Source organism: Eleutherodactylus coqui, chromosome 2, assembly GCF_035609145.1.
Source record: "Eleutherodactylus coqui strain aEleCoq1 chromosome 2, aEleCoq1.hap1, whole genome shotgun sequence".
In the NCBI taxonomy this organism is placed as follows: domain Eukaryota; kingdom Metazoa; phylum Chordata; class Amphibia; order Anura; family Eleutherodactylidae; genus Eleutherodactylus; species Eleutherodactylus coqui.
The window spans coordinates 319,063,848-319,091,487 of NC_089838.1; the positions used below are offsets into that span (position 1 = coordinate 319,063,848).

Below are 27,640 nucleotides of genomic sequence, written 5' to 3' on the forward strand. Positions count from 1 at the left end.
TGTCAACCGACAGTGCCGACAGGCTAACACTCATCAAGATGAACAAAGCCTGGATTTCCCCAGACTTCTCTTCTCCACCAGCGGACAGCAGCGATACGTAAGCAATACGTAGGCTGCACCCGCGGATGGAAGCATAGTTCTCTCTCACCATCCAAAACGGGGACATTTCTGCTTCATCAATCTGTGTCTAATATTCCTCCTCCTCCTCCTCCTGCTCCTCCTCCTGAAACCTCACGTTATCACGCTGAACGGGCAATTTTTCTTAGGGCCACAAGGCTCACTCATAATTTTTCGAAACAATTTTTAGATGTTTCAATGCTCTGAAAAGCGTTGGAACTTTAACTTGAACCAATTTTTCGTTAAACTGGGCTGCCTCCAGGCCTAGTTACCACTTAAGCCACATTAACCAAAGCGATTAATGGGTTTCACCTGCCCTCTTGGTTGGCCATGGCCAATTTTTTTCAGCTACATTAGTACTGTTGATACAGCAATTTTTGTGGGCCCTCGCCTACAGTGTAATCAAATAAATTTTTAGCCCACCTGCATTAAAGGAGATGTCTCGAGGAAGCAGTGAATTTTTTTTTTTGCCCAGTCCCCCTAATTAAACATACATTACTAATTACCCCTGTAAATTACTTTCCTAGCTGGTTTCTACTTACCGTTCCAGCGTTTCAGCAACTTATAAAACTTTTCCCCAAGATGGCCGCCAGCTCTTTTCCCTTCGCTTGCTGTAGCCCGACGTGCGCGCTCCCGAGACGCTACCAGCTGTGTCTCCATGGCAACCAGCCGCCCCGCAGCCGCCGACCGGACCCCAGGAATGAACATGGCTGACCTGTCACCCACCGCCAGGCAGCAGGTAACCGGCGCAGCCCCCCCCCCATCACAGCGGCAGCCCCCCCCCGGCCCAGCGACAGCCCCCCCCGGCGCAGCGACAGCCCCCCCGGCCTAGCGACAGCCCCCCCCCCGGCCCAGCGCTAGTTCCCCCGGCGCAGCGACAGCCCCCCCGGCCTAGCGACAGCCCCCCCCCGGCCCAGCGCTAGTTCCCCCGGCGCAGCGCTAGTTCCCCCGGCGCAGCGGCAGCCCCCCCGACCCATCACTTACCAGGACAGCTGGACGGTGGGACAGCTGGGCGACTTCTCCGGACAGCTCGGCAGCTCTGCACCTTCCTCTAACAGAGGAAGGTACAGAATGGCCGCTCCAGCGCGCTCCCGAGCAGTGACAGCTCGTCTGCGCATGCGCAGAAGAGCTGTAGCGGGGAGCACACTGAAGCGGCTCGTGCTGAATGGAGAAGACCGGACTGCGCAAGCGCGTCTAAAAAAGCAAGCTGCCGGCGAATTTAGACGGAACCATGGAGACGAGGACGCTAGCAACGGAGCAGGTAAGTGGAATAACTTCTGTATGGCTCATATTTAATGCACGATGTATATTACAAAGTGCATTAATATGGCCATACGGAAGTGTATAACCCCACTTTGTTTCGCGAGACCACCCCTTTAAGCACGACATTACTACCTCAGCTGTGTTGGGCAATGCAATGGGATATTTCTATGTACCGCCGGTGGCTTCCTGGCACCCACCCATGCTGTAGGTGCACACGGAGTTTTTACTACATCTGTACACTTGAAAAGAACCCCAGTCTGACTGGGGCATGCAGTGTGGGCCGAAGCCCACCTGCATTAAGCACGACATTACTACCTCAGCTGTGTTGGGCAATGCAATGGGATATTTCTATGTACCGCCGGTGGGTTCCAGGGAGCCACCCATGCTGTAGGTGCACACGGAGTTTAACCTACATGTGTCCACTTGTAAAGAACCCCAGTCAGACTGGGGCATGCAGTGTGGGCCGAAGCCCACCTGCATGAAGCACGACATTACTACCTCAGCTGTGTTGGGCACTGCAATGGGATATTTTTATGTACTGCCGGTGGGTTCCAGGGAGCCACCCATGCTGTAGGTGCACACGGAGTTTAACCTACATGTGTCCACTTGTAAAGAACCCCAGTCTGACTGGGGCATGCAGTGTGGGCCGAAGCCCACCTGCATTAAGCACGACATTACTACCTCAGCTGTGTTGGGCAATGCAATGGGATATTTCTATGTACCGCCGGTGGCTTCCTGGCACCCACCCCTGCTGTGGGTCCACAGGGAATTATAAATGCATCTGTTTCCACTTGTAAAGAACCCCAGTCTGACTGGGGCATGCAGTGTGGGCCGAAGCCCACCTGCATTAAGCACGACATTACTACCTCAGCTGTGTTGGGCACTGCAATGGGATATTTTTATGTACCGCCGGTGGGTTCCAGGAAGCCACCCATGCTGTCGGTCGACAGGGACTTCACAATAGGGAGTTGTACCTGCCTGTGTCTATGAATTAAAAAGCCCGGTCTGACTGGGGCATGCAGAGACACCTTGACAGAATGAATAGTGTGTGACACATAGGTTCCCCATTGCTATGCCCACGTGTGCAGCTCCTGATGGCGGTGGCACAGGATTCTATTTCTCATTGCTTCTGTACAGCATTGTGGGCTATCGCCCCGCCACTCTTAAAGAGGGTCGCTGCCTAGCCGTGCCAACCTCTGCAGTGTGTGCCTGCGGTTCCTCCTCATGGCAGACGCACTTCTAAATAGACATGAGGGTGGTGAGGCATTAGGGCAGCTGAAGGCTGCGCAGGGACACTTTGGTGTGCGCTGTGGGGGGGAGGGGGGGCGGTTGGGCAGCATGTAACCCAGGAGAAGTGGCAGTGCAGTGTCATGCAGGCAGTGATTGTGCTTTGTTGGAGGTAGTGTGGTGCTTAGCTAAGGTATGCATTGCTAATGAGGGCTTTTCAGAAGTAAAAGTTTTTGGGAGGGGGGGGGGCCCACTCTTGCCGCTATTGTGGCTTAATAGTGGGACCTGTGAACTTGAGATGCAGCCCAACATGTAGCCCCTCGCCTGCCCTGTCCATTGCTGTGTCGTTCCCATCACTTTCTTGAATTGCCCAGATTTTCACACAAGGAAACCTTAGCGAGCATCGGCGAAATACAAAAATGCTCGAGTCGCCCATTGACTTCAATGGGGTTCGTTATTCGAAACGAACCCTCGAGCATCGCGAAAAGTTCGTTCCGAGTAACGAGCACCCGAGCATTTTGGTGCTCGCTCATCTCTAGTAGTTTGCCTTAGCGAGTATGCTCACTAATGTTGATGATCAAATACTTTTTAAAATGCAGTCTGGTCATATAGCTTGAATGAGAACATCAGCCCAACTAATGATATTTCTGTTATGCCTATACCATCTTCCTAACACAGGAAGATGGTATAGGCATAACAGAAACTTGGTAGGATGATACACATGATTGGAATACAAGGCATAAAGAATACAAGCTTTTTATGTGCAACATACCTTATAAAAGAGGGGGAGGTATTGCATTGTATGTTAGAAAAGCATACATCTCCACAGAGATCAAGCTTCAGAGCATGGGGGTTCTGTAGAAACTGTTTGGGTAAGAATATAGGGAGAGAACAACAAAGGACACTATTGTAGGTTTTTATTATAGGCCCCCTGGACAAGCAGAAGTTATGGATGAACTCTTTCTACATCAGATGGTCAAGTTCTCAAAAAAGCACAACATAGTGATCACGGGAGATTTTAACTATCCAGACATTTAGGAATCTCTGAGCCAAACGTAATGGGTCCAATAACTTCTTATTCTCTCTTGTTGGCAACTTTATCTTCCAAAAGAAGAAGAGAAAACAAGGGGATCTGCTATCTTGGACCTAATTCTTACCAACAGGGAGGGAATGGTTGAGGAAGTAACGGTGGCTGGGACCTTAGGAGGCAATGATCGTGCTATCCTTGAATTTTGAATAACAATGGGAGGAGACCAGAGAAAACTCTGACCTCAAGGTTAGATTTCAGAAGGGCAGATATTAATGGATTCAAAGATAGCAGGAGGATCCAATGGCTGGATGTTCTCAGGGACACAAATGTTCAAGAAGGTTGGTAAATAATGTGAAATGAGTTTCTCAAAGCACAATCGTTAACAATCCCTAAAAGAAGGAAGAATAGGAAGCATTTAAAAGAGACCTGGATTGATGTACACAGAACTTGCATACATGCAAAAAAATAAAATGTCTTTACCAACTTGAAAGAGGGGGGAATATCTAAAGAAGAAAGTTCAGAGAAGAGCTATCAGGATGGTGAACGGTCTGCAAATCATGTCTTCAGGAATAGTTGAAGGATCGGGGAATGGCTAGCTTGCAAAAAAAGAAGGCTGAGAGGAGACTTAATAGCTGCCTACAAATATTTGAAGGGCTATCACAGTGCAGAGGGATCAGCCCTATTCGCATTTGCACAAGAAAAGACTACAAGCATTGAGATGAAACTGAAAGGAAGGAGACTCAGATTAGATATTAGACTGTGAGGGGGATCAATGAGTGGAGCAGGTTGTCACAGGAGGCGGTGAGTTTTCCTTCAATGGAAGTCTTTAAACAGAGGCTGGACAGACATCTGTCTGTGATCCTGCATTGAGCTGGGGGTTGGACCCAATGACCCTGGAGGTCCCTTCCAAATCTAGCATTCTATGACTCTATATCCTGCGATAGTTATAGTAAATGTTGAAGAATGTCAATGATATATTGTATATGATATAGGTGTATTTTTAATATGTGATTATAATGCGCTTCTATATTTTCATCTAGTACGTAAACGGGATGTTTTGGAGACAATGTCTATCAACATCTGCTTCAGGTTTGTCTTTAATGCTTAACAGGTCTTTACTATTTTATATATCTGTCAGTTGATTTTAGTTATTTTACAGAAGATAAAAGACCTATACTTACAACAATACTTCAAATGCAGAAACCTATGGCTACACTGTGCTAGAAATGAAACAATAGATCCTGTCTCAATCACTCACCACCCAAAATATGTATTCACCCCAGACTTCACACAAAAATATATTCGGACCCCAAACCAGACCCAAAGATTTATCACACCCCAGAGCAGAGCAAAAAAAGTTTGGTTTCCTGACCACACCCCTTTATTTACTTATCACTCTTCATTCCTTGCTTAGCTCTGGGCAGTGCCTCACACTACACTTGCCTTTAACCATTTCCAACCCACTGTCTGATGTCGTAAGACATTCTGATTGAAGGCTGTATAGATCCGATGTCAGAAGACGTCCGGCAGGGTATTCTTACTGTAGATTACTGGCCACTCTGTTGTCGGGGGCCTCTCTAGCATGTCACATACCGCAGTACTGGCCATAGCCAGCAGATGGTGCCATTGTATAATGGCAGAAAGAGAAAGCCCCCTAGGAAAACCCTGAATCCAAAATTTGATTGCGAAGGGTTAATATTTTAAACTAGACCCTAAAATTAAGTTTGATTCTAGACTAAACTCCAAAATTATTTGAGACCCCACACTAAAACATTAAAATTAATCCAGACCTCTGACCAGATATTCCCTTACCATTCCAAATGCTTGGGTGTGACACATGACATGTTTAACCCCTTAAGGACCAGGCTGTTTTGTACGTTAAGGACCAGACACTTTTGAGGGATTTTACCCATGTGGTAGTTTTACTGCCCTATTTTGTTTCCTTTAGCTACCAAAATTATTTTTACTGTGTTTTTTTTAGTGACATATATGGCGATTTTTCTTTTTTTTTTAAATATCTTTTTCACTGACTTTTTTTTGCATGTTTAGTTTAATTGGGGGTAAAATGCTAAAAAAATGATTTTTGTTTAACATTTATAGTTATTTTTTTATTTAGTATATTTATGCTAAAATAAAGTATGGGAATGGGTTTCTTTACTTGTTTTGAATGTTTTGCTATATAGTATGTATGGTTTTGGTTTACAGGGCGCATACGGCAACGGTTTTGTGTTATTTTGTTTTTTAAGTATATATTGTTTTATTCTGTAATGTTTTATTTGTGTATGTAATCATGTTTTATTTACCATGTATGTCCCCCATGACATCATACAAGACCTCTGGGAGACATTCATTTTTTTAAATTTATTTTTTTATTTGACACTCTTTCCCACTGTAGCTGGGGCATCTATAGGAGCCCCAGTTACAGGGAAAAGCAACCTCTGTAGTGACATTAGTTACTGGCAGAGCTGGCCAGGGTCTAGTATGACCCTCCAGCTCTGCTGTAGCTGGGAACCCAGGCGGTCACATGACCCCCCGGGCTCCTATAGTGAAAGTTACATGTTACTTTCACTTTCTAGTACACAGTGCTCATTGAGCACTGTGTACTCAAGGAAGGAAAAGGCAGGAAGTATTAAAAACCCCTCCTGCTTCCTCCTTGGGTTATCAGCTGTAATTAACAGCCGATAACCCATTCCTGCCTCTGATTGATTGCAGAGGCAAGAGGCCTAAAATGCCACTGTAATTTTACTATTAGCGGTGCTTTAAGCCCAGGACCATGTGCAGTATATTTACCACGCCTGGTCCTTAATGGGTTAAGACCTAAAATTTTGAAGTCAGTCTGTGTGTATTGTTAGTGATTAGATACAAGTGGACATTTCTGCACCATTTGAATTCCATTCTCCTTGCAATAAATGGTGCTGAGCAACTCAGACAGCGCATAAGTTTTGCATTTCATAGAATCATTGAATTGTGGAGCTGGAAGGGAGCTCCAGGGTCATCGGGTCCAACCCCCTGCTCAGTTCAGGATCACTAAATCATCCCAGACAGATATCTTTCCAGCCTCTGTTTGAACACTTTCATTGAAGGAGAACTCAACACTTCCCTTGGCATCCTGTTCTACTCATTGATCACTCTCAATTTTTTTTTTCTAATATCTAATTTGTGTCTTCTCATTTTCAGTTTCATCCCATTGCTTCTAGTCAGTCCTTGTGCAAATGAGAATAGGGCTGATCCCTCTGCACTGTGACAATCCTTCAGATATTTGTAGACCACTATTAAGTCTCCTCTCAGCCTTTTCTTCTGCAAGCTAAACATTCCCAGATCCTTTAACTGTTCCTCATAGAACATGATTTGCATACTGCTCACCATCTTGGTAACTCTTCTCTGAACTTGCTCCAGTTTCACGATTATCTTTCTAAAATTGGGATGCCCAGAACTGGGCACAGTATTCTAGATAAGATCAGACTAAGGAAGAGTAGAGGGGGGATAATTACTTCACATGATCTAGACTCTATGCTTCTCTTAATACATCCCAGAATTGTGTTTGACTTGCTGCTGCATCACATTGTTGACTCATGTTTAGTCTGTGATCTATTCGTATAACCAAGTCTTTTTCACATGTGTTTAGCTCAATTCCTCCCATCCTGTATGTGCTTTTTTCATTTTTCTTGCCCATATGTAGGACCTTACATTTCTTCCTGTTAAATACGATTCTGTTAGACATCATCTACCGTTCGAGCTTGTCTAGATCTTTTTGAATCTCTCTTCTCTAGTGTTAGCTATCCCCCTAGCTTTGAGTCATCTCCATTTTCCCCTCAATTTCCTCCTCCAGATGAGTTATAAAAATGTTGAACACTGTTGGCCTAAGACAAAGCCTTGTGGTACTGCGCTTGACCCATTCTTCCAATTTGATGTGCAGCCATTTATGACCACTCCTTGAGTACGATCACTCAGCCAGTTGTGAATCCACCTAACAGTTGCCTTGTCAATCCCATATTTGGTCATTTTTTCAATAAGTATGGTATAAGATACTTTGTCAAATGCTTTACTAAATGAAAGATATAATATATCTACCGCATTTCGCTGATCAAGCCAGTCGGTGATTCTTTCATAGAAGAAAATTAGATTTGTCTGGCATGAAGTGTTTGTTACAAACCCATGCTGGCTCTGTTTAATTACTCCATTTTTATCAAAGTACTGCATACATGCTGTTTAATAATTTCTTCAAAGATCTTCCTCGGTATAGAAGTCAGGCTCACAGACTTGTAGTTTCCTGGATCCATCTTCTTCCCTTTTTTAAAAATAGTGACAACATTTGCTTTTTCCTGTCTTCTGGGACTTCTCCTGTTCTCTCCTGCTCTCCATGAATTTTCAAAGATTACAGCGAGTGGTTCAGCAATTACCTCCACTGCTTCCATCAGTATCCTAGGATGTAATTCATCTGGACCTTGAGACCTAATCGATAGCCTGCATTCCTTTAATAGCACAGAGAAGTTCAGTTGATGTTATATCTAGTTTCTGAGAGAAAGCAGATACAAAATTGGACTTTAAAAGTTCAGCTTTCTCAACATCATTTGATGTTTTAACCCCTTAAAGGTGTCTTCACACTGGCGAGAAAATAGCGCGATTTTCGCACGATGTTAGAGTGAGCAAAAATGCAGAATTATGAAACCAATGATTTTGAATGGTTTCCTTTACATCTGAGATGTTTTCACTCATGCGATGTTGCAAAAAAACAAAATCACGGCATGTCCTATCTTTCTGCGTTTTGCTTTTTTTTTTTTATTATCTCCCATGTTTTCCTATGGAGACTCCTTTTTATCGCATTGCTAAGCACGAACTTACAATTTTCCTGAGGTGATGTGTTTTTAAAATTACAAAGTCCTATTGACTTTTGTGATAAAAAATCATGGCAAAATCATGTGAAAAAAAGAGCGAGAAAATCATAAGTGGCGCTGATGCTTTTGCTGAAAAAACAGTGGTGACGCTCAAATATTGCGGGAAGAAAAGACCCAAGTTAGCCTTAATTATCTTGTGGCGATATCACTTTTGCCAATGTGAAGGAGCCTTAAGGAGGCAGCCTTGTTTTTTTTACATTTTTCGTTTTTTACTTCCCCCTTTTAAGGAGGTCGATCCGTGCGGAAAAACGCCTGCACTGCCTGCGGACGAAAATCCGCATGACCATCTCCATTGCCACCCATATGGCTTTTTTTTTTACAGGTGTGGATATCTGCAGTGCGAACGTTTTTCCGCAGATCGCCGCTGATGCGTGCGGACCTCCGCCTGTGTAACGAAGCCTTTAAAAATCAAAACTTTTATTTATCCTTCAACGTAGATGTCCGAGGTTTTGTTTTTTTGCGGGACGAGTTGTATTTTTCAATGGTGCTATTTAATGTACCATAAAATGTACTGAAAAACTTTTTAAAAATTCTAATTGGAGTAAAATGGAAAAAACCTAAATTCTGCCAGTGAGGAACAGGGGGGGGAGCGCTCTCTCTCCCCCCCCCCACTTCCCTCTGTAACCCCCGCTCACCCCCGGCGCCCCCCGAATCTTTTCGTCCGAGTAGTCAGTTACTCGGAAAAAGCGGTGCTCGAGTGCAAAAACACCCAAACAGAGTACGCTCGCTCATCTCTAATTGATTTCTACTAAAGTCCATTGCTTCCGGACAGATTAATGACGTTAGTTGAGGTTCTACTGTTTTACTTATTTTTTAAATAATTAGTAAATCATTTTAAATCTTATTCTTACTTTTCTTTTTTAGTCCCCAGAGGGGAGAAGAACTTGCGAAGCTTTGATCTCTCCTGCAGTATGATGTAATGACATGGCATTATATCATATTGCCATCTGACAGGCATTCTATCAAGCCATGACACAGGCTTGACTTGATAGGCACTCTGCAGGGGCAGTCTTGGGGCTTTTTTTTTTAAAAGGCCCTCAGCTGCCATGACAACAACACGCCAACCCGCAATCTCATTTCACAGGGCTGTATGTCACTCCAGTACATTGGTCGAGGGATTTAAAGGGTTAATAGCCCCAATGAGCGGTGCGGCTTAATGCAGGCAGAATTCAGCTGTAATAAGGAGCCGGCATCTGCACTGTATGGAGCGGGATCGACCCGCGATCCCCCTCCACACATACCTCGAATCTGCAAGATGTAACTATATGCCCTGTAGCTTTAAGGGGTTAAACAAATCACCATTCCCATTCTGTTAACAGCCCAGAGCAACTTTGACTTTTTTTGCTTTTGACATACCCCCAAAATCCTTTTTTTATTGCTTTTGGCCTCTATTGCAAGTCTCAATTCATTATTAGCTTTTCTGACACTTGCCCTACAGTTTCTGTAAACCAAATTATATTCTTTAGATATTCCCCCCTCTTTTCATTTGATAAACAGATTTTTCTTCCTTTTTAGCATGTGTGTAAGTTCTGTGTTCATCCATACTGGTCTCTTTAGATGCTTCCCATTCTTCCTACTTTTAGGGATTGTTAACAATTGTGCTTCCAGAGTCTCATTTTGCAATTTTTCCCAACCTTCTTCGACATTTCCATCCTAAAGAACATCCAGCCATTGGATCCTTCCTACCATCTTTCTGAGTCTATTAAAACCTGCCTTTCTATAATCCAGCCTTGAGGTCCGAGTCTTCACTGGTCTTCCTCCCCTTGTTATCCAAAATTCAAGGATAGCATGATCACTGCCACCTCATTGATTACATTGACAACCTTTTTGATTTCAATGTTGTGGTCCAGTCTTGACAGGTCACCCACAAACCTTTTGCTACATAGAAAGAGTAATAATGACATCTTAATACCAAACCTATAATGTTAGATACTATATGCTGGATATTAACATTAAAGTTAGTGATGGCATCAAACTGATCTATATTTCCAAACCTGTGGGTTAACAAATGCTTGGGATATTCTCAGACATCGCAAACCTGTGGATGCTACCATGTCCATCATTGATGTTTCCATGATGACTGGATTCTCCCCAGATGAAAAAGATCTCAATAAGGTGAGTAAAGAAGGATATAGAGCATGCATTGTAGCAGATCTTCACATTTTTTCATGTAGATTGAGTAGTACAGATAAAAAGCGAATATTTCTTGAAGAAGATTGTGGCTTATAGATCAATACTAGTACATTGTTGTCTTAACCAGAACATTATCTTCTCCAGCTTAAGAAAGGAGTGAACCGGTACATCTCTCACTATGAGATAAACAAGGGAGCATTTGATAAAGGATCTCTGATAATCTATCTGGATCGGGTGAGAAGTAAATTAAATTTATCTATCTTACAAACCTGCTTAGGGACAAACTTAAGAGATTCCCCTATCTTCAATAGTTTTCGGACCACGGGAGGTAGGAAATGTGATTGGAGCTCTCAAGAGCTCTGGTCATAAGTAAGGACGTTTGGCAACTGAGGCTGCAGTGTTGGCCTGAATATTGGTAGTATAATTCTAATGGTGGAGCAAGTGCAGACTGTGGACATTTTAACATTTTCTCTTCACATGTTGGCTAAGATGTACCTCCTCAAAGGGATGTTGAGAAAGAGGATGGAAGAAGCATGGTATCACCAGTATTGATGTGTCATTTGTAGGCAGTTTTCTGTCTTTGACATGGTCACCTGGACTGGGACATACTAGGAGAAGAGGAAGGAAGGGGGAAGAATGTGCATCATTATGTGCTTAAAAGATCTACACCCAACCATAAAGGTCCATTTAGACACAACGATTATCTCTTAAAATTTGCTCAAAAGCCATCTTTTGAGCAATAATCACTGTGTCTAAACGCACAGCCAAGCTAAAAGTCAGTGATGGCTCTTATCAGCACCACATGCGGAGTTCTCAGCAGGATTGGCTGATACTAGTCTTTCAGCTGATATCCCACTCGGAGCTCTCAGCCATACCAGCTGATTACTCAAAATTCGCTCAGCTGCTTTGTTCTTGAGGCTATCATCATTCTGTGTAAATGGGCCTTCACAAGTGCAACACCAATTCCCAAAGAGTTGGGACACCATTGTGAAATTTAAATACACGTAAGAAAAAAGAATGCATTATTCACAAAAGGACATAGATCAGAAGTTGAAAGTGAGACCTATTTCCATTTCATTTTTTAAAAAATTTACTTATTTAGAAATTGATGGTATCACCGCATCTCAAAAAAGTTTGGACAGGGTTAAGGCTGGTAAAGTAAATTGTACTAGTGAAAAACCATTAGAGTTTCATTTTTCTACTGCACATGACGGTATAAAAAGAGCATTTTAGAGAGACAGAGTCTTTCAGAAGCAAAGCTGATCAGAGATTCACCAATTTCAGAAAATGTTTCTCAATGTAAATCTTTCAAAACTCTGAATATCCCACCATCTACAGTACAAAATATATTCAAAAGATTTAGAGAATCTGGAGAAAATTCATGTGCACAAGGCTGACAGTCAATATTGGATGCTGGAGATCTACGACTCTTAGGCATCAATGCATTAAAAACAGATATGATTCTGTAATACAAATCACTGCATGAACCCAGGAATACTTCCAGAGATCATTCTCTGTGAGCACAATTTGCCGTGCAATATACATTTCCAAATTAAAGCTGTATCATACAGAGAAGTAGTCATATACCAACACAATCCAGAAATGCCATCATCTTCTGTGGGCCAAAGATCATTTAAAATGAGTCAAACTGAAAAACTGTTCTGTAGTGAGTTCCGTCAAATCCAGATTTACCCTTTGCTGTGGAAGTCGATGCCTCTAATTCTGCTGTGAGAGACGTCTTGTCTCAACGAGTCGGAGACAGGATGCAACCACACCCATGGGCATTTTTGTCGCATATCATGTCCCCTGCTGAAAGAAACTATGACAATGTAAATGAAGAACTGTTTGCCATTAAAATTACCTACTCTGAATAGAGACATCTTTTAGAAGGTGCCAATCATCCTGCAATTGTCCTTACTGACCACAAAAATCTAGAATTTATCCACACAGCTAAAAGACGATCAGCAATACAAGCATGTTGGGCCTTATTCTTCTCCAGATTTAATTTTCCCATCTCTTATAGCCCTGATTCTTGAAAGGGCAAGGCCGATACCTTGTCCAGGATCCTGGCTGAACCAGAGGAGGGGTCCATTATAGACTGTACCACTTTGTCTCCCCAAAATTTCCCTGGAATACTTGACTCAAAAGAATTCTTTACAAAATTCAAAGAAGGATACCAAAATGACATCTTTTTCAATCATCCTTCTAAGGACCCGCACCTCTTTTAAGGAGGGGTTTTGGATGCAGGGAAACAGACTCTATGTCCCTGTTTCTATTCGACTTGAAATTCTTAAACTTCTCCATTATTCTAAACTTGCAGGTTATCTTGGAGTAACAAAGACTCTTGAACTATTGCTTCATTCTTTCTGGTGGCCTAATTGTAAGAAGGATGTGAAAAAATATATTGCCTTCTATGTAAGGTGTGCATGATACAAGACACCACGATCTCTTCCATTAGAACTTCTTCAACCACTTCCAGTCCCATACAGGCCTTGGGGATCAATATCAAAGCATTTTATTGTGGGTCTCCCTCCTTGAAAAGAAATGACTGCCATCCTTGTTGTGTATATGAAGAGAAACAATGAATCCCACGCTAATACGAACCAATATGAAAGGCACATGTGCAAAGAGACTCACTTCTGTGGAAGGTTCCTGTCCTTGAGACCTCCTTAAAACATCAAGTGGCAGAACAAAGCAGAGGCTTTCCCAATGAGAAATGGAGGATTTCCTCAAATCTTCTAACAGAAGATTTATTTTTTCCAAAGGACATATATACACAAATTTTGACAAATAAAGTTGACAGGTAAATGTAAAGTTGCTGTGCAATGCGTTTCAGGGCTCTGCTGGGACCCCTTTATCAAGCATCCTTGTTGTGGTGGGCCGACTCACAAAAACTGCCCATCTTATTCCCACCAAAGAGATTCCCACTGCTGAACAAAATGTGGCATTGATGATCAAGGAGATTTTTAGACTACACACCATTTCTGATAATGTAGTTTCGGATAGAGGTGTGCAATTTACCTTTAGATTTTGGAAAAGCTTCTCTACTGCCTTAGGGATTACTATCAATTTGTTTTCCGCCTTTCATCCCCAGTCCAATGGCCAGACTGAAAGGACCAACCAGACTCAAACAATATCTCTGCTGTTTCATTTCTTACCTCCAGGATGATTTGGTAAGAAACTTGTCAACAGTAGAATTTGCCTATAATAACTCTAAACACAATTTCACATCTCAGAGTCCTATTTTTCTTAACTCTGGGCTTCACCTGGTATTTATTTACTACCACTCCTACAATTGCTCAGAGGCTAACTATGTTGCAGGAAACCCAGGAAAGGAGATTCTATGAGAAGCCCAGGCACATTGTAAAGGGGCAGCAGATAGATACCACAAAGCTCCTGCCTTCCAGGTTAGTGATCAGGTTTGGCTATCCATCAGAAATCTGAAGATGCATTTGCCCTCTCTGAAATTGGGCCACAAATTTATCAGGCCTTTTCGGTTTTATGCAAAGGTTATGTCAGGTCTGCACAGGACACACTGGATACTGAAAACACTGAGCTACTGCACACCAATAAGTACAAAATAATGACAACTGCATAAAAGAAATAAACTCTCCCTAATAAACTAATCCAGGCACGGGACCTGCTTAACCAGCAGATGACCCGATCTGACAAGGACGAACCTGACCTCATACCTCGGCCACTAGTTAATCCAATGAGGAATAGTTGAATAACATGGAAAACAAAATGGAATAAAAATAAGCTTTTGTACTTAACTTTGTGTAGTCAGAGGTAAACAATAGAACCAGCTCCAAGCTTCTGGCTTCCTCCACAGCCATCGGATGACTGAAAATAAACTGCACCCAAGACAAGCACCAGGCCAGGCTAAATCGCTCTGACAAAATACCCACAGGTGAGATGAAGCATGTCTCCTCTAATACCACTCCCACCAGAGCCAGAAGACAAAAACACACTTAAAAAACCTGCACCAGATTATCTAGCAGGGAAGCTATCCCAGAGCTGCTGCAACAGCACCTCCCCTTTTAGAAGGGTCCCCAGGACCCTTAGGAAAAAGGCAATTTGGATTCAGTCTATGAAAATTTATTATAAGCTGGTCCGCATGGACATCTGCAGCTGGTACCCATGTCTTCTCCTCAGGACCATAACTACACCGATGCACTAAATACTGGAGAGATTTTCTAACTCGACGAGAGTCCACTATGCGACTTATCTCAAATGAAATATCTCCATCAACCAGAAAACAGATGAAACATTTCCTGAATCAACAAACTTTTTAAAAAGATATGTGTGAAACACATTAGTCATTCTCATAGAGCTGGGAATCTCCAAACAAAACGATACAGGATTAATTTTTTCAATGATTTTGAAAGGACCGATAAATTGTCGACCTAACTTGAAGGACTGTTGTTTGAGTTTTATATTTTAAATCGACAACCAATTCAAGTCTCCCACCAAGAAATCCGTCCGCTCAGAATGCTTTTTATCAGCCACCTGCTTGAAATTTGAACTGTCCTTTGAAGATTCTTCTGAAGCTTTTTCTAAACCCCCTCGATGTTAAAGAACTCATTCTCCTCTAGTATCTCCGAGACCTTTTTAGAAAAGAGACCAAAACATAGATAGAACCCGAAATTACAAAAGAAACGTGACGTCCCCATAGATTTCAACGACCAATTGTTCAAAGAAAATTCAGCTAAAGGCAAAAACCATGACCAGTCCTTCTGATTCTCTGAGACATAACACTGCAAGTATTGTTTTAGACTTTGGTTACATTTCTCTATCTGGCCATTAGTCTCTGGATGATATGCCGAGTAAAAAAGAGCTGAATTCCCAACTGAGAGCAAGCAAAATACTGGAATCTGGAAACAAACTGGACTCCAGGATCGATAGAAGATGATATTTGCTGCTAACCTGTGCAATCTCACAATATGAGTAATGAACAATCTAGCCAAGGTTTTAGCATTAAGAAGACTGTAAAGAGCCCAAAAATGACAAATTTTGCAAAACTGATCAATCACCATCCACATGATAGTGTTACCCTCAGAAGGCGGCAAATCTACAATAAAATCGATAGACAAGTGAGTCCAAGGTTTCACAGGTATAGGCAAAGTCATCAACCTCCCAGCAGGAGGATTATGAAGCGATTTTGTTCTGGCACAAACCTCACAAGAAGAGACAAAACTAATTACATCTCGTCGTAATGACGGCCACCAACAAATTTTTGTGAGTAATTTTCAGGTATCATTAATTCCTCAATGACCAGCTAACACAGCACTATGTAGTTTGAACAGCACCTGCAGTGTCAGATGAACAGGGACAAAAAGCTTTCCCACTGGAATACTTGACAAGGCTAAATCCTGTGCTTTATGGACATGTTCCTCCAAATCCAGTGAAATTGCTGACACCACAACCCCCTCAGAAAGAATGTGTGCTGGATAGAGATTAGCAAGCACCCAAATGCTCGGGTCCTCGTTATTCCAGTCGAGCTTTTCGTAAAATTCGAGAGCTCTACTCAAGTAACGAACCCCATTGACTACCATGGGAGACTCGAGCATTTTTGTATGTGGGCCGCCGGGTCTCGGTCTCTCTCTCTCGCGCGCGTCGCAGAGGGGAGGGGCCAAAACTGACACGTCACAGAGGGGAGGGGCAAAAATTTGGGGTGGGGTCGAACACGGCGTGATGCTTGCTCGAGTAGCGAGCACCATCGAGTATGCTAATACTCTAACGAGCATCAAGCTCGGAAGAGTACGATCGCTCAACTCTGGTGCAGGAGGTTCATCTGAAAGAGCATTGACCTTAATATTTCTACTACCAAGATGATATGTAACCATAAAGTCAAAATATGAAAAAAATAGAGACCACTGCACCTGTCTCAGGTTATGTCTTTTGGCTGACTCTAAGTAGATCCGTTTTTTGTGATCCTTAAAAAGAGTCACCTTATGCCAAGCTGATTCGAGGAGATGGCGCCACTTCTCATAAGCCCACTTAATTGCCAACAGATCGGTCACCAATATCATAATTTTGCTCAGTAGCAGCAAATTTACGTGAAAAAAATGCAGAGGGGCAAAGATGTTGCAACATACTAGTTCCCTGCAAAAACACCACATCAACTCCAACTTTTGAGGCATCAACCTCCACCACGAAAGGATGGATGAGTTTGGTTGCAGTGGAACTGGAGCCATCACAAAACATCTCTTTAAGGCATGAAAAGATTGCAATGCCCTTGAGGACCATTTAGAAGGGAAACAACCCTTCTTTGTCATGTCCGTCAAAGGCTGAGTCAACCTTGAACGGACTACCTGAACCATGTGGGGATTAAATCTGCAACCTTTAGGTCGTGAGCGAAAGCTTTAGATTGCATTTCTGGTGACTTAACATTATGTGCCACAAAAAGCTTTCCCAGGAATAAACCAGCCCCCTCCCCCACCGGTGAGGGTCTAAGGGGAAGAAGTTTTAGTGGATAAAATTCTGGATTCTAGAGTGCACAAAGGCTAACTACAATATTTTGTGCAGTGGGAGGGGTATGGGTCAGAAGAAAATTCCTGGGAGTCGTTCCAGAATGTGCATGTTCCAAGTCTCACGGGGGAGTTCCACAGGAGGTCCCCGGAAAAATCAATCCATGGGATGTCCAGAGGCCATCTTAGAAACTGTCAGGACTCAGCTCTCCCTGCTGAGCTTTACAGACACCTGGACAGCTCTTTTGCTGGACCTTAGCCTTTTTTCTGGACTCCTGATCCTGTTTCCCTGTCTGGCTCCGCCCTGCTATTGATTAGATATACTAAAAAATCCCAGCTCTTTCACTGCATCATTGCATGATCATTGTGCCTCACAGCCCATAGTCATGCTCCACCACCTGCCTGCTCCTAAGCAACCGAATTGATACCTACTGTTACCAACCTCTGGCATTCCTATGACTACACAACCTGACTGCTCATTTGTACTGCAACAGATACTTACCGTTACTGACCTCTGGCTTGACTAAGCAACCTGCCTGCTCCTCTGTAGTACAAAAGATACCTACTGTTACCGACCTTTTGGCTTTACTGACTCCGATATATGTCTCCTTGGCTTACAACACTGTGACTCCAAAGTAGAACCAGATCATGGCATACCTGGGATGTTTTCCTTTCTTATAGTTCTGTTGATCTGTTGGTTCTTCAGGCCCATCCTTGGTTTCCCAAGATGGTTGTACACTTTTCTGAATAAAGCAATGCACACTGGGCTTTGGTACTGTCTTACAGAACCAATGCACTACACCTGCTCTGTGACTGGCCAGCACTGCTCACGTGAGCAGTCAGTGTTGTCCAATCCAGAAAGCAGGATGAAGTATCTGACTACCAATGCACAATGTGTATTAGATAGTGAGTAGAGATATCATAGCGAGGTTGATCACAGCACACACAGTACCTTAAGTTGCAAGGGAGGACAATCCTAGAGAAATGGTGCCCGCTCCTAACCGATCCTGGATCCTGGATCAGTATAGTATACAATCAACTGATAGATGAAGAGCAGCACGCCAGGGAATTTCTTCAAATATTCAATGCTTTATTATGCCCAACAAGACAACATTTCGACCCAACCACAACAGGTCTTTGTCAAGTCCAGGACTTGACAAAGACCCGTTGTGGTTGGGTCGAAACAAATATTCAATACAAATATTCAATGCTTTATTATGCCCAACAAGACAACATTTCGACCCAACCACAACGGGTCTTTGTCAAGTCCAGGACTTGACAAAGACCCGTTGTGGTTGGGTCGAAACAAATATTCAATACAAATATTCAATGCTTTATTATGCCCAACAAGACAACATTTCGACCCAACCACAACGGGTCTTTGTCAAGTCCAGGACTTGACAAAGACCCGTTGTGGTTGGGTCGAAACAAATATTCAATACAAATATTCAATGCTTTATTATGCCCAACAAGACAACATTTCGACCCAACCACAACCGGTCTTTGTCAAGTCCAGGACTTGACAAAGACCAGTTGTGGTTGGGTCGAAACGTTGTCTTGTTGGGCCTAATAAAACATTGAATATTTGAAGAAATCCCCTGGCATGCTGCTCTTCATCTATCAGTAGATAGTGAGTAGAGAAATGTGGCCATCATTAAGGCCAGAGAGGGGTGCTGAGAACCAGCAGATCTTTGGCAGTACTGCAGTAAAGAAGAGTGACAGGTAATAATACTCCCATCCTCTGGTCCTTGGAAAAATTTGTCCCTTGAACTAGAAAGTAGCTTTAATTTTCATCAGATCGCCTCTCTCTGGGAGGTTGAGCCTTGCTTATGGTGCAGTTATGGGAATGAGATGCTGTCATAACACCCTCACCACCCCTGTCATCATAAAGTTTGGCCATCAAATTCCTCCTCAGAAAAATCTAAGCCATTCCCCTTCTCTTAACACCACCCCCACCCATATTTAACATCCAAGACTCAGTGAACTCAAAGTTAATTGTGGATTGGACAAAAGCCTACAGGAGTCTGGGGAGGCTCACCTTCTTTTAGGAACCTCTAACTAATTATTTGTTTATATATGAAATGTTCAATTTTATTTTTTATTTATGCAGGTTTCTCACACCGAGCAGCAATGTTTGAAGTTTAATCTTAACAAATATTTAAATACGGGACTTTCCCAACCTGGATCTGTCAAAATCTACGACTATTATTCACCAGGTAACTTTATAGATTTAATAAACTGCCAAAGATAAAAGAAAACATCTAGTTTTCTGATGACTATGGATGGCAATATACTGTTAAATCAACAAACCATACAGTATAAGCCAACCTTCCTGCTTCATGTAGCTTACATTCGCCTACGTATGTAGACTGGGTCAGGGTCAACAGAGTCATTTCATTATCATCAGATGCAAGATCTACTTTACTTCTGGGGGCTGAAATAAAACAAGAGAGATACCTTTGCACTTGGACACCTGAGCCTTCAGTTATGATCCTGCTTTTCTAACATACAATGCAACACTTCCTCCTCTTCTATTAGGTCTGTTTCTTAGAAATAAGCTGTATCCTTCAAGCCTTGTATTCCAATCATGAGTATCATTCCACCATGTTTCCGTGATGCCTATGACATCATATTTCTCTTCCTGTGTTTGGAGCTCTAATTCTCCTTGTTTGTTTCCCATGCTCTGTGCATTTGTGTAGACACATGTTAGTTTGTGATCAGTGTCTCTTGATCTTCTACTTTCCTTCTGAATTTTTTGTTTTTGTTCTTTCTTTGCACTTCTAATAGCAAGGTTCTCAATTGTATTCATTAGCTGTATATTTTTCCTGGCCTTTCACTTCCCTTCCCATATTGTTTTAGTAAAAAAGCTATATATAGGTTATATATATAAGATGTTACAATTAGTAACATCTTGGTTCCTACCATTAACTTCAGTGAAGTCAGATGCATCCTTAACTAATTGATAAAATTCCCCTTGATTTAGAGGTATGGCCACGTATGGCGTTGTTTCTGAGGCTACAGGAATATGTGTACATGGCCAACAGTTCCTAAGTTTTTGAACTGTCTGAAACACATCAACAATAACTTCATGGTGTTTCACAAACTTATTGTTCCAATCTCAAACAGACTTTTGAAGCATTCACGTTCAGGGGTCAACAATTTCTTGCAGTGACTGGTGTGTATCCAGGTGTCTTCTCCTTCCAGTTTAACTGAAGTAGCCTTTGTGAGCTGTATCTGGTACAGTCTATCAAATCTAGGCTCCAGGGTTTTTCTCACATGCCTTTTGAGGACCACCCAGTCTCCTGAAAGTAGTTTGTGTGACCCCAATTTGGAATTAGGCTCTGTAATTAAAGAGAACACATATCTGAGTGGCTAATTTCTTGTGTAGCTCCATTGCATAAGATGTGAGGCCTCCATGCAATGCCTGCAACTGCTGAGGAAAATATAGGCCTTTTACAGAGGCTTTACCAAACAGGACCTTATAAGGGGACAGCTTGGTGTTTCTATTAGGTATGGTTCTTACTGAGTATAGGGCTAATTAAATGTGTACCTCTATTACTTTCTATGACTTCTGGTACGCCATATGTACAAATTATTTTGTCCAACAATTTTTTAGCCTTAGTTTTTGCATTTTTTTACAAGCTTCCAGCTAACCTGAGAAGAGGTCTATGCAAACCAACACAAACATCTAAACACTTACCTTAGGTAACTGTATGTAGTCAATCTGCAGTCGCTCAAATGGGTAGTCTGGCCTTGGATTAAGAATGAGAAGGTACTTTGGCAACTTTGTCTGGGTTTGTTGGGTGCAAGCTATGCATCGCTGCACAAACCTGGTTGCAGCATTGTTGATCCCTTGGGCAATCTAAGCAGAAGACACTGCACAACACATTACCTCCTTTCATTATTGTGTTGGTCCATGGCTGAAATGTGAAATCGTGAAGTAGAGCATTTGGGGGAGTCACAGGTGTTTACCTTTCCTCCGGACTGTCACTCCTCTTATTCACCCTTAGGGGCTGGTTCCTGTAAAATGGACAAGAAAGAGATTTAACCAGTTTACATGCTTCAGCGAATGCCATCAGCCTTGCTTCCTGAGCAGACTTCCCAGGAGGGAGTGGGAAAGATGAGAAAGATTCAACTAGGGCTGGGTAAATGTATAAAGTGCCTTTTGCATCAGTTTATTTCTTACATTGACAGAAGTGACCAGTTAGTATAAGAAATGAACTAATGCCACAGTTGCCCGCACATTTACCCAGTTCTAATATGTGAAAATCCTGCCTAGCTAACAGAGACTCTGACTGAGTGTGGGGACCAGGTGGCTGCAGTATGCACTGTACATGCCACTGCTGAGATGGCGCTCAATCCCCTCTTTCCTTCACACATACCCCCTGTATATACAAAGTTTGCACCTCTAGAGCCCTAGCAGTGGGGAAGTGGGACCTCCTGTTCTGTTTACTCATAGGGGTGGGCAGGAAGAGTAACCACCTTCATTATGATTGGCTCCAGCATCCAGCCTTCCGTAAAACTCACCGATAAGGAGGAATATTGAGTAATCACGTGAGGAATATTTCTGCATCTAAAGATTCAGAAAATTGTGCACTAAATCTGCATAGTTCTAGTTAGAAAAATTGTTGAATGTCCTATTTTTGTGTGACACCTACTTACTATTACTAATACTTATTGTCTATGGGAGCATAAAAAAAAGAAAGAAACGGATTACATTTATAAAAGCGTATTGTATATGCATGAACATTGCCGAGAAATCAGGTAAAATAGTCAGTTTTCACAGAACTTCAGAACATTGCACTCACCTTTTTGAATACAGTCTTATAGTGAAAAAAGCCTATTAACATGGTCTTATTAGGTTTTTTGTAATTACTTTCTTTATTAAGAATTTAAGGAAATATGACATACATGGAGTAAGCAATTAAAAAAGGTAGTTAAAATGGTTATTGAGCATGTACATTTCCAAGAGATGCTAACATTGTCACTTCTTTTATCTGTTTAACAATTGAAAAAATATTGAAATGAAAGAGTTATATATTGCGGAAGTGGGTAAGGGGGGGTAAGGGGTTAGGTAGAAGGGAGGGGGGGGGGTCTTATTAAGTTTAATCTCAGTCACCAATCAACTCTATAAGAAGTAATCTTCATGCACTGGAAGTAGTGCTTTTATGTTTATCACTTTTTTTCGACCCAACAGAAAACCGTTGCACTAAATTCTACCATGTGGAAGAAGGCAGCAAACTTCTGGGCAAGATCTGCCAAGGAGATGTGTGTCGCTGTGCAGAAGGTAAAAGAGCATTTAATAATAATGTAGACTCGTTTTATGGGATCAACGGTTTTACCAAATGGTGAGACTCTCTAACATGCATATTTTGTTAAAAGAGTAAAGGGCCCTTTAACAGGGAAATATTGTCCTCAGATTTTCACTAGATCGTGCGAATCTGAATGCTAATCGTTCAGTGTAAACGCTGCCAGAGACTGAACGCCGAATGCTTATCGTTCACTCATCGTTTGTCATTTAGTTTCTGCTGGCAGAAAAATCAAATGATGATTGGCCGGTGTAAGTGGGCAGTTGTGTATCACTGGAAGCGATCTTTGCTTCGCTCCGCCTCCATTCACTGCGCAATTATCACTCCTGTGTGGAAGCACATTAGCGATAATCGCTGGGACAAGTGTCAGGCGCTTCAGCACCCAACAATCGTCCCATCTTAAAGGACCCTAATTAGTTGACGCAGTGTAGACATCCTAACTTTTTTCCTTATTCATTCCTTTCCTATATGGAGGATTTTGTTTAGAATTTGAAATATAAATTTTCATAATCGAATTACTTAAATTTAAATTTTTACATTGATTTTCTTACTAAATGGCAAAGAGTCCATTGAGGTTTCTTTTAATTTTGCAGCGAATTGCTTTATGCAGCAACAGTTAGAAGAAGTGGATGCTGAGGTCCGATTAAATAAGGCTTGTGAACCTGGAGTGGATTACGGTGAGATCACTATGATGTTCTTTTCATATGGTTTCATATGTATTCTGACATTAAAACTTCACTGCAGATTTATGAAAATATTGTTATTTTTTAGGAATTTTTGTTTTCACATAAATTGACTTAATACTTGAAAAATTTAACTTTTGATGATTTTTAAAAAAATCTTTAAACACCATCTTCTCTACAAGGGGTTCTCTGCTCATGTTTTCTTGTCCCAGAAGAGGTACTGCAGGGAACAACTACAGCATGTCAATGTTTATAGGAATATGGTGCGTTATGGGTATTTTCTACAAAAAAGTACTGACTGTCATGCAGTTCCATGTTGTGCACCACATGAAAGCCGAACCTGGTCTAGTGTGATCTTGTGGTCACATTCTCTTTCACCTGGAGACATAAACTGAAGCTCTTGGGTCCTAATATAAAAAAATATTGAAGTCCTCTTGAGTGGTAGGTTGTATTTATGCCCCCTCGCTAAGACCCAGATTCGACTGCTGTCTGTGCTTGCCCTATAGCTACACCCATTTTTACTTATCACCTACTTTTTGCTAGCATACACTTAAAAGTGGGGCACAGATGAAAGGTAGTAAGACTGCATGATGAGATACACAGGGGGTATGCAGCTTGTAATAGCAGCGCTGGCATGTGTTTTGCTAGTGTTTTGGCTGTGAAGAAAAGGAAGCTGAAGAGAAACAATACTCACCTAGCGCTGTCAAAAAGGCGGTATCAAGTTGTGCCGTGTTTTCAGCAGCGCTGGAACCTCTGCCCATTTATTTCAATGGGCGGCTTACAACTGAAAACGGCCAAAAATAGAACATGCATCGTTGTCAAAGCCCAGCGTTGAAGACGCTGCATTTTGATGCTTGTGTGAACAGCCCCATTGAAATGAATGGAAGTGTTGTATAGCATTTAGCGCAGCGCTGAAAAGACAGTGCTAAGCGCTGTACAAAACTCCTGTGTGAGGGAGCACTCACAGGTCTGCATAGGAGCTGTATGCACAAAACAGGCATTATTCAAAACTATAAGAGTCCAGAACGCCATGCGTCCTACTCTCAGTGCTCCCACTAAACAGACGATTTTGCTGGGGAAAGCTACATCTGCGTTGCAGCAGCCACTGCAGGGGAAAGAAGAGGAGATGCCAATATGGCACAACCCTAATGGTTTGTTTTAGATGCAATCTACAAATTGGTCGTAAATATTAACCTAAGCGTTAGACATACCTCATGTGGCACAAATATATGATACAAAATTCATAAAATGTTATTCAGTCATTAAATGTATGTCATTTACAGTCTATAAGATGACACTGAACGCCATCGAGAAGGGTGAGAACTTTGACAGCTATGTCATGACAATTACAGAAGTCATTAAGGAAGGTAAGTTCCACATTGTGCATTTAATTCATCTATTGGTAGATCTGTTTTTGTATATACCATGAGTTACATAAACATGACCATGACACCCAAATCCCTCATCTTAGAAGTGGAGGCCTTCATGTTGCCCCTTTCTTCTATCCCTACAGTGCTGTAATAAAAGTTAGTGGCCTCTTGTTTTGGCTGCGATGGAGACCGCACAATTATAGATCCGCGGGTCGTTCTGTTCAGGAGTTTTCTGCACATGCAGAACTTAGAAATTCATAAGGATAGGAAAATACGTTTACATAACTGTGCTATACGATGATGTATCCGTGTGAGGAGTGCAGATAGCTTCCATCGCTCATACACGCAGAAAAGGTACATTCGATAATTAAAGGGGTTGTCCCGCGCCGAAACGTGTTTTTTTTTTTTTCAACAGCCCCCCCGTTCGGCACGAGACAAACCCGATGCAGGGACCTAAAAAAAAATCCGCACAGCGCTTACCTGAATCCCCGCGCTCCGGTGACTTCTTACTTACCGGTTGAAGATGGCCGCCGGGATCTTCTCCCTCGGTGGACCGCAGCTCTTCTGTGCGGTCCATTGCCGATTCCAGCCTCCTGATTGGCTGGAATCGGCACGTGACGGGGCGGAGCTACACGGAGCCGGCATCCAGCACGAGCGGCCCCATTGAGAAAAGAAGAAGACCCGGACTGCGCAAGCGCGTCTAATTTGGCCATTAGACGCTGAAAATTAGGCGGCTCCATGGAAACGAGGACGCTAGCAACGGAGCAGGCAAGTGAATAACTTCTTATAACTTCTGTATGGCTCATAATTAATGCACAATGTACATTACAAAGTGCATTAATATGGCCATACAGAAGTGTATAACCCCACTTGCTGCCGCGGGACAACCCCTTTAAGGCTGTTGTGTGGATAAAATACAGCGCAGCCTACAAAACTGTTGCTGTCAAGAAACATTACAATACAACATGTGGAAGTGTCTGCAGGATGCTAATCCTCCCAGGGCATGAGACTTGGACCCCCGTCCGCATGTTGCCTCATGGTTTTTACCTTTTTTATGAATGTTTTAGGGGTTTTTAAGGGTATGTGTAGACAGCAAGGAACCACGGTGGCAAAATCAATTACAGGTTTTTTGTGGATTTTTGGTGTGAATTTGCAGCAGATTTCACTCCTTGCATTGCAGAGGGTCAAATCCGTAGTGGGATCTTCAGCTAACAATTGGCATGCTGCTTTCAAACGGGCCGGAATAGACCGCGGCACGCAGCGCAGGAGCTGATGTTGTTGCGTTTATAACTGCAGAATGCGTTCTGCGGAATTTCTTGAGTTGTTTGCCATACAATTTAGGTGCGGAATTATATCTCCTGTATATTAGAAATCTGCAAGAACAATTCCACAAGACGTCCTTAACCCCTTAGTGACAGAGCTTTTCCACTTCGGAATGGAATCTATCTTGCAGTTTTGAATTGAAGATGCACAGATGTTAACAGGTGGAGAATTCAAGCCTCAGAGGGATAACATTGGGAGACAGTAATGTTCGCGCGGACTAACTTCATCCCATGTGAAAGCACACTTAAAGGGAACCTGTTATGAGCTTTAAGCCCCATAAACGAAGGTCATGGAATGGGGAGTCCGTGGAGAGCTGTTCTATACTCACGGGGCGCCCCATTACTGTGATGTTTCCACTTGATGTCCGCATTGGCCAGCAGCGTGACTCTTCAGTCTGCTCTGTGTGCACTCTCCCATAAACAGCGCCCCCCCCCATACTCCCTGACCTGTGAGACCCTAAACTGAGTTTACAGGGTTCAAATCTCATGACAGGTTTCCTTTAAAACTCAGTGTTTATTAATTCAGATTTTTCTCGCACCATATAGATGAGAATTATTGAAATCTCATCAACGTATTTGTGCTATGGATGAGTCTTTTTTGCGCGTGATCAGCATATTTTACTGTAATTTTTCCGTGCTCAAGGCATGCAACCATGCCCCGCTCTAAGTGGATATTTAGTCTCAGAAGTTCCAGATGTGTTCTTTCCCACAGAATTGTACACAAAAGTAGTAGGTCTTCATCAATAAGTCTTGTGTCTTATACATAAGGATTATATCCCTGTGCCGTGCCTTTTAGGCCATCTTGCTTAAATATATCTCTTTTATATTCCAATCCTCCATTTCCAGGTACGGATGTGGGTGTTGTTAATCAGAAGCGCAATTTTATCAGTCATGCCAAGTGTAACAAAGCCTTAAAATTGGAGATTGGCCGAGACTACCTGACCTGGGGAGTGTACAAAGATCTGTGGGACATTGGATCTGGGTAAGTGACAGTAAATAAAAGTGTGGATTAAAGATATGGAAATTGGGAAACATGAGAGCAGTAATCCTGTCCAGACATAGGACTTGCCTAATAGCCTAACATCTGCTTGTGTACCATATCAAATATGCCTGTACCACATACACAACCTTATTCTAGAAAAACATAAAAATCTTAATTAAAAATTCATTATGGAATCAAAAAACACTAGAAGTGGTTTAAAGAAACGTCATGTTATAAGATAGGGGATAAATGTCTGCTGGAGCAGTGGGCATGTGCACATGGCGTATTCAGGGGCTGTTGGACCTCCCAGCGATCAGACATTTAGTCCCTATACTGTGGTTAGAGGATAAATGTATTTGGTGGTAAAACCCCATTAATGTCTTCACCAAAATATTATGGACTTGTTGATAATTTTACCCATTTGGTTCCGCTACAGATTTTCCTACATGATAACTAAGGACACTTGGATTGAGATGTGGCCAAATGTCCGGGAATGTCAGAAACCGGAGTACCGTCCACTCTGTAATGGTTTATCCGACTTTTCAGATGATTTGCCGTTCCTTTGCTGAAAACTTGATTTCAGACCCTTCCATCTATTTTAACATTCTCTATGTAAATGCTTAGAATTAGTACATCAATAAAGGTTCTTTGTGTCCAATGATTTCATGTTACATATTATATCATTCATAAACTGCATTCTCCTATACACATCCACATGCAGGTAAATAGAAACCCATTGACCATCTTACTAGCCGTTAAAAGAAATTCGGCCACCAAATACTAAAAACATCACACCATAAAATGAATAAAAATATCTATATTGTAATTAAAAACTAGTA

General features: G+C 42.3%; 1 protein-coding gene across 1 annotated transcript in view; it reads left to right on the forward strand.

Moving 5' to 3' along the window:
- LOC136610273 (venom factor-like) overlaps positions 1-27,370 on the forward strand; it is a 183,690-nt gene extending 156,320 nt beyond the window's left edge. Inside the window, exons 32-40 of the mRNA XM_066589505.1 lie at positions 4,678-4,726; positions 10,560-10,647; positions 10,810-10,899; positions 19,246-19,351; positions 22,333-22,422; positions 23,038-23,121; positions 24,411-24,494; positions 26,666-26,801; positions 27,238-27,370. Of these exons, the coding sequence (XP_066445602.1) occupies positions 4,678-4,726; positions 10,560-10,647; positions 10,810-10,899; positions 19,246-19,351; positions 22,333-22,422; positions 23,038-23,121; positions 24,411-24,494; positions 26,666-26,801; positions 27,238-27,370 (860 nt within the window). The remainder of the gene's footprint in view (positions 1-4,677; positions 4,727-10,559; positions 10,648-10,809; positions 10,900-19,245; positions 19,352-22,332; positions 22,423-23,037; positions 23,122-24,410; positions 24,495-26,665; positions 26,802-27,237) is intronic.
- Positions 27,371-27,640: the final 270 nt, after the last annotated feature.